The sequence below is a fragment of the Mus caroli genome, chromosome 17 (genome assembly GCF_900094665.2).
Source record: "Mus caroli chromosome 17, CAROLI_EIJ_v1.1, whole genome shotgun sequence".
Classification (NCBI taxonomy): Eukaryota; Metazoa; Chordata; class Mammalia; order Rodentia; family Muridae; genus Mus; species Mus caroli.
The window spans coordinates 28,840,913-28,853,292 of record NC_034586.1 but is presented as its reverse complement, the minus strand read 5'-3'; the positions used below and the strand labels follow the sequence as shown (position 1 = coordinate 28,853,292).

Below are 12,380 nucleotides of genomic sequence, written 5' to 3'. Positions count from 1 at the left end.
GACTGTAGCCTTTAAGTCATTCTAATACATCCCCTTTCTATAGATTTCTAGAGTCTAGACTAATACAGATTTTGGTACCGGAAGTGGTTCTAGAGCACTAGAACTGTAAGGATGAATCTGTTAAGTATCTGAAGGGGGTTTTTCAATTTGCCAGCACCCACAGTTACTGAAGCCTTCCAGTTAGTGAAGCCTTTGCTGGGAGCTTAGAGAGGACTAAAAGCTCATATAGTGAACTATTTTACAGACCCAAGGAGATAAACGCATTTGATTATCCCTATTCACCAGTTGTGGGTGGCAATGGGCTTGTTGATTCTGTTTATGAAACTTTTGACAGTTTTGGGAAAAATAAGGAAAGTGATGATGCTGGCCGGTTGCTCTCAGCATCTCTGGATAAATTGACAAAGGATAGGGATGAACTTAGTGATGCACATAAACACTCTAAGGTTTCCTAAGTGTCCCCTGGAAGAGAGTCTTCTCTCCAGCAGACATAGTTTTACCTCAGGGATATATTAAATCTTCAATCCTGGGCCAAAAGAGCAGGAGATAGCAACCATTTTGGACTTACTGGTAACACATATGCACATCAGAGGATGGGAAATATTTCCAACCAGAGCTCAAAGGCCTTCTACCTCTGTGAACTTCTTAGGAGTCCAGTGGTGTAGGACATGCAGAAATATGCCCGCAGGCCAAAGGAGTTGTTGAATGAAAATCATCAAGCCAGTGATGAGGGACCTCTTTATAAGTTGTCAGCCCCAAAGGCCACAGGGTTTACCCTTTCTCTGTTAGTGTCCTTAACTTGTGTTTATGTCCTGTCGGAATTTGTGAGTCAGGCATTTGTGGCCTCTTTGTGTGTGCTCGTGCGTGTGTGTGTATGTGTGTCTGTGTGTGTACACTCATGAGCATGTGTGCTTATTCTTTGGATTTCATTTCATTCTAAGATTTCATCTAATTCACTTGAATTGGAGGTCACTACTGTGGGATTAGTAATTTTTGGTAGAATTGTGTTTTCTTGATTTTAATGTTTATTATAGTTTTCCAATAAAGCTTCTTTATTTGAGATTAAATCACCGGTTATTGTTGTTGTTGTTGTTTTTAAATCATATTGCTCTTTCAAATGGAACTGATTGCAATTTTCGGGTTGTAGTAGGGATGAAGTTTTGGTTAATTCTGTTGCATAATGTTTGGCCCACCAGGTTAACAGGGAAATAGTGTCTGTAATAGTCACTATCCACGGCTAGGCTCATTGTAAAGTGCATTTAAACCCACAAAGCACCATGTCTCAAATACCAATCACTTTAGACAATAGAGAAACAATATGACTCCGTTTTGCACAAGTGTATCAACTACATTAGTTACGAGTAGAAAGGAGAAGAAACATAAAGGTGGTCCTGAAGTAGGAGGCATTGAGCTAAGGCGGGTGCAAGAAGAATCTGAAAGGGAACCAATGATGATGTCCTAGCAGTGTAGACACAGAGATGTCAAGTATACTCGCACCAAACGTTGAAGTAAGTCAATTTGAACTTGGCTGAATGTCCTGGGCAGGAGAAATCGCACTGGAGATGGAGTCCAAGGACTGACTCAGTTCTTCCCGTGTTGATGACAAACAGTAGGCAAGGAAAAAGTAACTACAAGGGGACAGTCGTAACATGAGGGTGCAGAGGAGGGAAGCTTGTTTAAAAGTACAGAATTGCAAACAGATAACCTAAAGCTGTCCCAGCCATTAGCAGCAGGCTGAGACCAGAGACCCTGAAAACCAGGCCAGCCTGTGGTCCTTGGGGAAATCTCTGAAAGGGAAAAGAATACAGAAACGATAGGGAAAGGAACTAGAGAGAAAAGAGGTAAAAATGGAAGGCAGAGAAGGACACAGTTAGCCTGCTAATTTGTCAGTAAATATTAAATATAGTTTTTATAAATGTGAAGGAGAGAGAACTGGGTGAGAGTCTGAAGAGTTGGGGGCTGGAACACTGGCTCCGTGGTTTAAAGTGCGTATTGTTTTTGTAAAGTACTCAAATTCTGTACCAGGACCCACGTTCTGCGGTTTATAAGTTCATCTCCGCGGATTCAGTGCCCTCTTCTGGCCTCCATGGGCACCTGTTCCTGCGTGGCATGCACACAGACACACAAACATATTTTTAAAAAAATATATAATAAATTCTTAAACAAAATCTGTAAATGCCATCTAGTCATCTTGCTGGCTGCACCTCAAGTCTTTTAGCTTTCCTATTTTCGCTCCTGTCTTCTAAAATATCCCTTAAAATACCTGTCTGCAGGTCCCCTGACATTGTTCCAAGCTTGCACCTTCTTCACCTGACTCACAGCAGGAATCTATTATCTGTCTACTGCTTTTTCCCTGGCCTCTTATAGCACTTTCAGCACCCAGAGCAGGCTTTCAATTCCAATCTTCTCTCTTCAAGGCTTCCTTTCTAATTTCTACCATTCCTCTGTGAACTTAGTTCTACCGCCGCAGTCAGGCTGGTCCTCCTGATTGCAGGAAGGTCTGCCCTGGAAGTCATCTGTGGAGTATTCCAGGTTTATGTGTTCAGAGTCCTGGAGCTCCGCTGCGACCTGCGCAAACTTCCACTTCCTGAAGAATCTTTGGAATGCTTCGAATCTTAAGAATGGTTCTGTGTCCTTCCATTCCCAAAATGTTTTGCTCTAGAAGTGACTTTGTGAGGGCAATAGCGGCGAGGTGGGTTCAAGAGAGACTTTGAAAAGAGTAAGCAGAACGGGTAAATCCCCAGCCACAGAGATCTTGGTGGCAACTATCGATCGCAAAATGAGAGAGAATATTAGAAGCTCAGCCAAATAAGCATAATTCAAATCAGACATTCTTTTCAATGCCATTTCTCACTCACGCAAATAGAATCTAGCTGACATTTTTGCTTTGATAAAGAATAGACTTCTACGTATGTTTAATTCCATGTAAAATATAAAGTATTCATCCCTTTCACACGTAACGCCAGAAACAGAGTTTGGGACTCTCACGGCCAGTTTAGACCCCAAGTATCAAGGCTTACGTTCGGATTAGAGGTTTGGCGCCACAGTACACTCGAGAGGATGCTGTTTCTGTCATTTAAGCTTTAGGAGGCATGCACGTGACTCACTGGCCAGTAAGAAAAGTTGCTTGGCTGCATAAACTGTCCAATGAGATTTTCAGATGTTGGGAGAGGGCGGGCACAGAAGCGGAGGATGCCACTTCCCGTCCAGCCATTTTAGGCGTTTGTGTCTTCTGTGGAGAGAGACCCGCAGGTTTTTTTCCCCAGTGTCTGTGTTCCATCCACTTACTGCAAGAGCTGCCGGAGAATAGCAGGACACCCGGTGATTGGAAATGGTACGTGCGGCCAGGCGTCCCGGCTGTGGGGAGGGCGCTACTGGAAGCGGAGGCGGCAGTGGGGACGCGGCCTTCCAGGGCAGCTGAGTCTGCATCTCATCTGGCTCCGCTGGGCCGCGCTGCCCGGGTCCCTCTGGGTGGAGCTGGGCCATCAGGCAGAGCTGCGGTCCTGTCCTTTGCTGAGAGCTCAGTGCTGCGGCCATGGCCTCCCTAGGCATCCGGGCACCCGCAGCGACGCGGCTCCGCAGCCTGGGCGGTGGCGGCAGCGTCGCGGTGAGACTCGGGACCCTGGAATTCGTGTGTGTGTGTGTGTGTGTGTGTGTGTGTGTGTGTGTGTGTTGGGGAGGGGGGCAGGGAAGCCGCAGGGTGTGGTGACCTTGTATCCTGGGCGTGTTGTCATAAACAGGGGGACAAGTTTGTATTTCCAATTCCAGAATTTATCAAATAATGAATAATTAACAAGTCATGTGTATTTCGTTAATAATTAGTCAAGTATTCCCGATTTTGCTAACCAGCCATTGGCAATCACGCGTTTTTATATAACAATCTAATTGCTAACGTTAACTGGAAGATCACATATGAACATTTCACACAAAAACATACAAATGTGCAGATCACAGAATGACTAAGAGCCAAAGTGGTTGAGTTTAGAGTCTGTCCTGAAGTAGGAGGCATTGAGCTGAGGCGGGTGCAAAGAAGAATCTGGAATCTGAAAGGGGACCAAAGATGATGTCCTAGCAGTGTAGACACAGAGATGTCAAGTATACGCGCACCAAACGTTGAAGTAAGTCAATTTGAAGTTGGCTGAATGTCCTGGGCAGGAGAAACCGCACTGGAGATGGAGTCCAAGGACTGACTCAGTTCTTCCCTGTGGGTAAGTGTGACAGTTGCCTGCCATCCTTTGGTCTTGGGGATGCTCCTTCGTAGTGTCAGGTGAGGGGATTATATGTTGTATACTTTGTGTGGTGTTTCTAATACAATTTAGTATATTTTTAGTTGTTGATATTGTCAGTTTGTCCCTTCTAGTGTTCTAGGAGATAGTGGGCTTTTTTTTTTTTTTTTTTTTTTTTTGCTTTCGTAAACAAGTTGTACTGCCCTCCCTTTTTCGGGGGAGGGGCTCTTGAACTTTGAGTAACTAGTCGAGGTTGTTACTTAATAAAATGGAGTCATTCTAGGCTGGACGTTGTTGGAAAGCAGATATTCCCTATGGTATCACTGAGCAGTCTGCCCTGGCTTCCTCACTCTGTCTTGTCACTCACAGATTCAAGCTGTCTTTAAATTCCATGACCTGTGCCTGTAAGTCAGTGAATCTTAGCATTTCTACCTTCTTCTGCTCTTCCTAAACTCACTGGATAGGCGTAGCCATACACATGCGTGGGGCTGGAGTATGGCTCTGTCATAATTGCTGCTGCCTTCAGATGTTTCTACACATTGACTTTTATTTTTAAATTTTATTTTATTTTTTTAGTTATTGTGTATATGTGTGGTGTGTGTGTGTTTCCTGCATGCTACAGCTTGCATGTTTAGAGGTCAGAGAAAGAAGAATGTAGTGAACTAGTCTTTCCTTTACATGGGTTCCCAGGATTGAACTCAGGACGCTATGCTTCTGCAGCCAAATGTCTTCACTTGCTGAGTCATTTTTCCTTTCTCTACACATTATTTTAAAAGGCAGAGCCCTGATAGAGGTAGGCTTTACTGGATGTGAGCGCAATCTTGGGTTAGAAAACCCTAAATGTTAGGTTATAAAGTGCCCAATGGTTACCCTGAACAGGCTTTCCTAACTCTTAGGGAAGACAGGAGTAAGCAAGTAGATACAGAAGTTACCGGAAGGCCCTAGAGCCTGGAGTGGTTTATTAAGGTGACACACGCTCTCAGTTTTTTCCTTATACAAGCTGGCTGCTTTGTCTAGGCCATCACCAGCTCCTGGCATCCACCTGGAATATACATTATATATATATATATATATATATATATACATTATACACACATACACATATATACATTATATATATACACACACTACATACCTATATATCTATATCTATATATACCCCACTCATCTTATTAGTGTGAGTGGCTGCAGAAAGAATAGTATGTTAGAATCCAGCTAATGCTTAGGAAGTAACATCTCTAGCGCCTTCCCCCTCACAGATACTGACAACCACCTTACTAAGAGATTGTCAGAATTGGTAGCTAATAGACTTCCAGGTGCCAGGATTTTCCACCTAGAGAAGTGAGTTTACCTTAGAGTGGGTACTAGTGGCCACACCCCCTTCTCCCCACCCTCTTCACTCCCCTGCCTCCTGCCAGGTAACCTGAGAGCCTGCTCCTAGTCTGGCACCTGCTCTGAAACTAATTCCATCCCCAGGAAGGTGCTCTTCCAGGCAGATGCACATTCATTCCTCCCTTTAGAACTAAGGCCACTGCTGCCTGCCTGCCTGCCTGCCTGCCTGCTTCACAGAATCTCATGGAAACAAGTCTCAGTAAGAACATTTCAGACATCTTACAGAATAAGGGCCGAGTTAATGATCTGCTGGGAAACAGACCAAGACCCTTTCTGTGTGCATCTTGGGTTTTGTCTTAATCCTTTCTCGTTTCTATTATTGCTGGGGTTTTTTGGTTTTTTAAAATAGAAGTATGTGCCAGATCCCAAAAGTCAGATCTGGTATGATCAGACCCTTCCATTTGTTCTCTGAGAAAGCTAGATTGATTTATAGAACTGCTGTTCCTTGGCTCTCATTACCGTGTCTCTAGTTGGCAGTTTGGGATTGCTGGGCAATCTGTCATGATTGCCAGAATCAGGATATTGAGTTTTAAATTTTTGAGTTACTTATGAACTAGGAAATATTTGGACTAATTCAACTGGCTTAATTTATGTGAGCACATATTCATCTCCTCAGCCAATTTGTTGTCATACAACAATATGAAAATGCAAGCATGTGTAGACACTATCCTCGTATAGCCATATACAGCTTTAAATAGAAAATGTTACAGCACTTATTTCTAGTTATCATTTGTCAGTCATAAGCTAAACTGTTAATTTAATTACTGTTTTATTTGTATTTGTGTGTGTGTCTGTCTGTTTGCTAAACATGTCTGGATGCCCAAGAAGGCCAGGAGTGTCAGATTTTTCTGGCGCTGAAGTAGCAGGTGGTTGTGAGCTGCCTGACTTGGGTGTTGAGAACCAGACTCGGGTCCTTGGGAAGAGCATGAAGAACTCCTGACAACTCTTACGCTCCTGTGTATCTTTTCCTTTTTCTTTTTGTATCTTTTCTATCATTAAATAATTTCCCCCAAATCTGTACTTTTATAAATATGACTTTAAATATAAACAACACAGAAACTTTAAGACCTTTTTTTCTTTTTTAAGATTTATTTACTATTATATCTAAGTACACTATAGCTGTCTTCAGACACACCAGAAGAGGGCGTCAGATCTCATTACAGATGGTTGTGAGCCACCATGTGGTTGCTGGGATTTGAACTCAGGACCTTCGGAAGAGCAGTCAGTGCTCTTAACCACTGAGCCATCTCTCCAGCCCTTTAAGGCCTTTAAAAAAATGTATATTTGTTTTTTCACTGAAAATGTCTCACCATGCATTCAGTGTCTTTGGATTAAATTGATCCTATGATCCCACCCTCCCAGTCTCCTCCCAGCCCTACTGCGCTATATCTGCCTCCCAACTTCATGTACTCTTTCTTGAACTCACCAAGTCTAATTAGTGTTTCCAGTATGTTTGTGGGTGTTGGGTCATCCACTGAAGCATCAGCAACCTAGCAGGGGCAGCATTTCTAAAGAACACGGATTCTCCCTCCTCTGACGTCATCAGTTGCCAATAAGTCCTCTGTTGGGAGTTGTGCTTTGTTAGTGTTTCCCACTGATTCTGACATTTTGACTGGTTTCATCTCGTGCTGTTTTTAAGCAAGCCACCACAGCTGCTCTGAGTTGGTGGATGCAGCAGCCCTGTTGTGTGCGTGTGGAAAACATGACTTCCTGTAGTCCTCCCTGACCTCTGACTCCTACAGTGTTTTCTCTCCTCCTTTCGTAATGATTCTAGAGCCTTGTGGGGAACGGGATCTCATTTAGAGCTGAGCTCTCCACGGTCACTTATCTCTGCACTTTGATCAATTGTGGGTCTCTGTATTAACTTCAAGAAGAGTCAGGCTTCTTTGATTAGGGTAGAAAGCTACACTAATCTATTTACTGGTGTTACTGTAAGTATTTAGAAGAAGTTTTAGCAGAATAATCACATTAAATTCTCCCCTAAGACCTATGACCTAGCCAGCTGTCGGCTTTTGGTCCAGTTAACAGTGCTAGCTATGGAATCCATCTTGTGGAGCAGACTGTGAATTCAGTCAGAGAGTGGTTGGTTGTTACCATTACATTGGTGCCACACTTGGCCCAGCGGGTGTGTCTTGCCAGGCAAGTCATTATATTATAGGTTGGAGTGTTCAAAGCTATGTAAGACTATGGCCCTAGCAACCTACACAGCACCTTTGGTATTGTGAAAGCCAGCCAACAGGAATGAGGATTCCATGTAAGTACCAGTGTCATGTCTTGTGACTCAAGTATGAGGTGTGTTTGGCAATAGGGTCTTGCCATCAAGTTCTGGTGGGTAACCAGGAGCAATGGTGATGCCCTGTATTGTAAAACTCAAGTCTTGACGACACAGAGTCTCCCTGATCTCTAAGCAGGCAACAACACATGGGTTTTAAAATACATTTTCTGGTTTTATGCTCCTACACTGGCCGAGGCAAGAAATTTGGGGAAAACTGCTGGTTTTGTTTGTATCAAAGAGGAGAGAAAACAAGTATGCAAGTGATTGTGTGCTTAAGCAATTAAATGTTAGAATTTACCTGAAAAAAATGCAAGATACGCTATTTAACTCTTCACTAAGACATGGTCCATTCTGAGATTACATAGAGAGTACATTTAGCTGTCTGCTGGAGGTTACTGGTTGTTGTGGCTGCATCTTCCGAAAAGGCAAGTAAACTTGAACCTATTAGACACATTTTGGGCCAAACCAGTATAAAAGCAATATATCAAGCAATATAAAGGAAATGCACCAAGAGACATTTTAAAACTTAGACATTAACGCAAAGATTATTGGTAAAAGAGATATTTGGGGAATAAAGTATTAGGATTTTTAGTCTCTACCATAAGTTTAATGTCATATGTATGGGTGCTTTTCTGGCATATATGTACATGTACACATGTGTGTGGTATTCACAGAAAAGGACATTCAGTCCCTTTGACCTGGAGTTATGGAGTTGTTAGCCACTGTGTGTGTGTGTGGGGGGGGTGAATCAAACCCAGATCCTCTCAAAGAGCAGCCCGAGCTCTTAACTGCTGGGCACCCCCCTCCTAATTTTTTTAAAACATTACTCAAAGAATATTCTTTACAGGTTAAAAATACAAAGAACTTTCTTTTGTAAACAAAACTATACACTGGGTTTATAAGGGGCTTGTTTAAATTGATAATAAGAGGGCATTATTGTTAGACCCTATTAGGATGTCTTAGCTTTGTCATTGGTGTCTGGTCTTTCCTGACTCCGTGAACAGGAATGGCAAACCAGTGGCCTCGTTTCTTCCTTATGCTTTCTCTCCCAGGTCCCAATAATTTCCTGTTTGTTTCATTTACCTTTTCCTTTTTTTTTTTAAATAAAAAAAATAGAACAATACAATAAAACATTCACAATTTAAAATCCTTTCTCATTAAAAGCCTTTACATTTGTACTACACTTTTTACTAAAAATATATCCTTAGGACCTGTGAGTTGACTTGGTTGGTAATGGTATTCGCCACCAAGCTTGACTGAGACCTGATAGTGGAAGGAGAGGACCAACTCCTGGAAGCTGTCCTTTCAACGCCACAGGTGAACCACGGACTGGAGGCCTCTCCCAGCCCTCCTCACCATCTGTCCCCTGCCAGACATTATATATATATGTATATATATATATATATATATATATATATATATATGTAATTTAAAGCAGCAAGCAAGAAAAAAAATCCTCATTTATATCCGTTTTGACATATGTTTAACATTTATATCCATTTTTTTCTTCCTTACTGGATTCTATTTATTGATTTTTTTTCTTCAGTATCATAAGACATAGGGACAAAACAAACTGACTTGTTTTTAAATAAGAGTTAAAAATCAGTTTATGGTATAGTGGAGCAAATCAAGATTTTCTTTTTATGTATCATTAAACTAAGGCTTTGCTGCTGAGCTTGGACAGACTTTGTCATTTGGGTTTTTTGTTGTTTTTTATTTATTTATTTATTTATTTTCCTCTTTGAGTATATATATTATGTTTTGTGACATGTGTGGAACTCAGAAAGTAACATCAGTTCTCTTCTTCTGCCATATGGATTCTGGAGCTCAGCTTCAAGCTGCCTGACATGTAGACGACGCCTTTACCCACTGATCCACCCATTTGGCAGCCTACTCTAGTTTTGGGGTTTTTGTTTGTTTTTTGCTTTGTTGTTGTGGGGAAGCAGTTGTTTTGTGTGTGTCCCAAAAGTCTTGCTTCAGGCTTATTTGTAACATATACAACCCAGAGTAGTCTTGAACCTTAAAGTTTCCTGCCTCAGTTTCCCAAATGCTGGGATAATTTTTGTCCATTATTTTAGTTAGGCTGACAATGTTCTCTTTTAAGACTTCATATTTGATTATTGGCCATGGAGTAGAAGAAAATATACTGCATATTCCCAAGTGTGTGCCAGTTTATCTTTGCCTTAGGTGGTCTTTGTCTCTGATACGGAATCTATTCAACAGTCAACTGTTCTGTTTCAAAATTGCTGAGTAAAGCCTGATGCCTGCGTGCAGTGTGTTTGTCTGTGTTGACACCTTAGTGCTGTGACTCTTAGTGCTGTGATTATTGTAGCTTTAGTCTTTTGTTTATGTTAGGCAAGCTTTTGTTTTCTTAAATAAGAAATAACGGGTTGATTTTTTTTTTCAACTACTATGTTTGGTAAAATAGATTTGCTTATATTCATTGGTTATTTTTCCTCAACTCTCTAGGAAAAATAACTAATGACTATAAGAAAATCTATTTTACCAAACATAGATTCTGATAAGTTTAGGGAGAGGGGGTTTGTTGTGGCTTACATATTAGCGTACAGTCTACCGTGGTAGGGAAGTCAGGGCAAGAAGCAGATGAAGTGCATGCTCATATCATCTACAGTCAGGAAGAGAACATTGTCTTCATTTTATACAGTCCATATCCTCTACCTAGGGAATGACCCTACCACAGTCACAGTGACTGTGCCTGCACCAGTTTATGTGATTGATATCATCTCTCAGAGACATTCTCCAAGGCTAACCTCAGTCTAGACAACCCCTCATAAGTGCGCATGGAGCTGTGTCTCTTAGGTGATTCCAGAGTCTGTCAAGTTGATAATTAACATTAAGCATCATTTCAATTTTTGTCAACTTGATGTCCAGACTCTTAATCACCACTTTTAAGTCATAACTTTCCACTCATCTCCATAGACGTATGTCCATGTTATAGTGTAATATGCATTTATCCCAGCACCAGAAACATCCCATTGTCATTAAGCTTGTTTAAACAATTGGAAATTTCAAAGTGTCTTAACTGTGAGCTCCTATAAAATGAAAAACAAGTTGCATACTTCCAATATATACATTTATTTATTTATATTTTATGTGCATTGATATTTTGCGTGCATGTACGCCTGTTTGAGGTGTAGGATCATCCCCCCCCCCCCCCGGGAACTAGAGTTACAGACTGAGTGAGCTGCCATGTGGGTGCTGAGAATTGGTCCTCTGGAAGAACAGCCAGTGCTTTTAACTGCTGAGCCAACTCTCCAGCCTCACATACTTATGATATCCAGTGGCCCAGAGCAGACACTCCAATTGTAAAATGGAAGAATTGGGGCCTAGCCAATTATGATTGAATCAAGGCAAGATACAAATCCAGTGAGGCAAACAACCAATCCGACATCTTTGTGCCCAATATCTAACTCTAATGAAACCGCCCGATTCCTGAGGGTAGGGAACCCCACAGCTCCAGCTCTGCCACCTGCAGCGCGTATAGTATGTCTCTTGGATTGGCTCCTCTCAGTGCCTGTAGCTGTTCTTGGCAGACATCTCAAAGTCTTGGCATCTCCATATCCTGTGGTCTCCAAGATCACGTAGGCTTCATCTTCAGAACTCCACACAGTGACTTCTGACGGTCAATTTACAGGAACTCAGACTCTCAAATGGTGCCTGGCCTCAGCTCTTCTGTATGGCCTCCCTTTCTTGCATCCTTCATTCCTTCAAAACTATCACCATGTGGATAACAGTACCAAGATCTACTGCCACCTCAGGTTGGAGCCTCTGGCTTTGCTCTCAGGCCACTTTTCTTATTGTTCTACTGTGCCCCAGCAAGTTTTCCTCCACTCACACTGATATTTTATCAATTCCAGTTGTTCTCAGCATTGTTGGTTTTAAGCTTCCACAAACATGGCTCATTAAGCCCTGCTTTTCTAACCTAAATACGAATGTTTTTCCATGCTCTTCCCACAATGCCTAAGGTGGCCATGTATATGACATAAACAGCCAGTGTAAGGCACCAGTTTTCTGTCTTAGTTTCTTGCCTGGTTGCTGTGATAAAATACCCTGATGAAAATAACTGGAAAAGGGATTCAGTCCGAGTTACACACTCTCAGGAGTCTGGATCTACTGCCTTGACTATCTGCATCAGGAAGCAGAAAGAAATGAATAAATACTGGTGCTTAGCTCCTTTCCTTCGTGTTATACAGTTCAAGATCCCCTGCTCGGGGACTGCTACTACCCACACTTGAGAGGTTTGTTCCCATATCAAGTAATGTGATCTAGATCTAGATAATCACTCACGGGTGTGCCTGAGGCTTGTGTCCTGGGTGATTTTTGTTTTGGGTTTGTTTTTTTTTTTTTTTTTAGAATTATTTATTTATTTAATGAATATTGAGTCCACTGTAGCTGTCTTCAGACACACCAGAAGAGGGCATCAGATCCTATTACAGATGGTTGTGAGCCACCATGTGGTTGCTGGGAAT

At 42.0% G+C, this 12,380-nt stretch overlaps 1 protein-coding gene across 2 annotated transcripts in view; it reads left to right on the top strand.

The window, feature by feature from the left end:
• The first annotated feature begins 3,172 nt into the window (after positions 1-3,172).
• The window catches only part of LOC110312380 (zinc finger protein 709-like), a 19,699-nt gene continuing 10,491 nt past the window's right edge, over positions 3,173-12,380 (top strand). The window contains exon 1 of one of the 2 annotated variants that reach the window (XM_021185935.2): positions 3,173-3,331. In XM_021185935.2, coding sequence (XP_021041594.1) covers positions 3,329-3,331 — 3 coding nt within the window. In that variant the 5' untranslated portion in view covers positions 3,173-3,328. Of the gene's footprint in view, positions 3,332-3,670; positions 4,206-12,380 lie in introns of those variants that run through there. The other variant, XM_029471101.1, reaches the window with a different exon arrangement.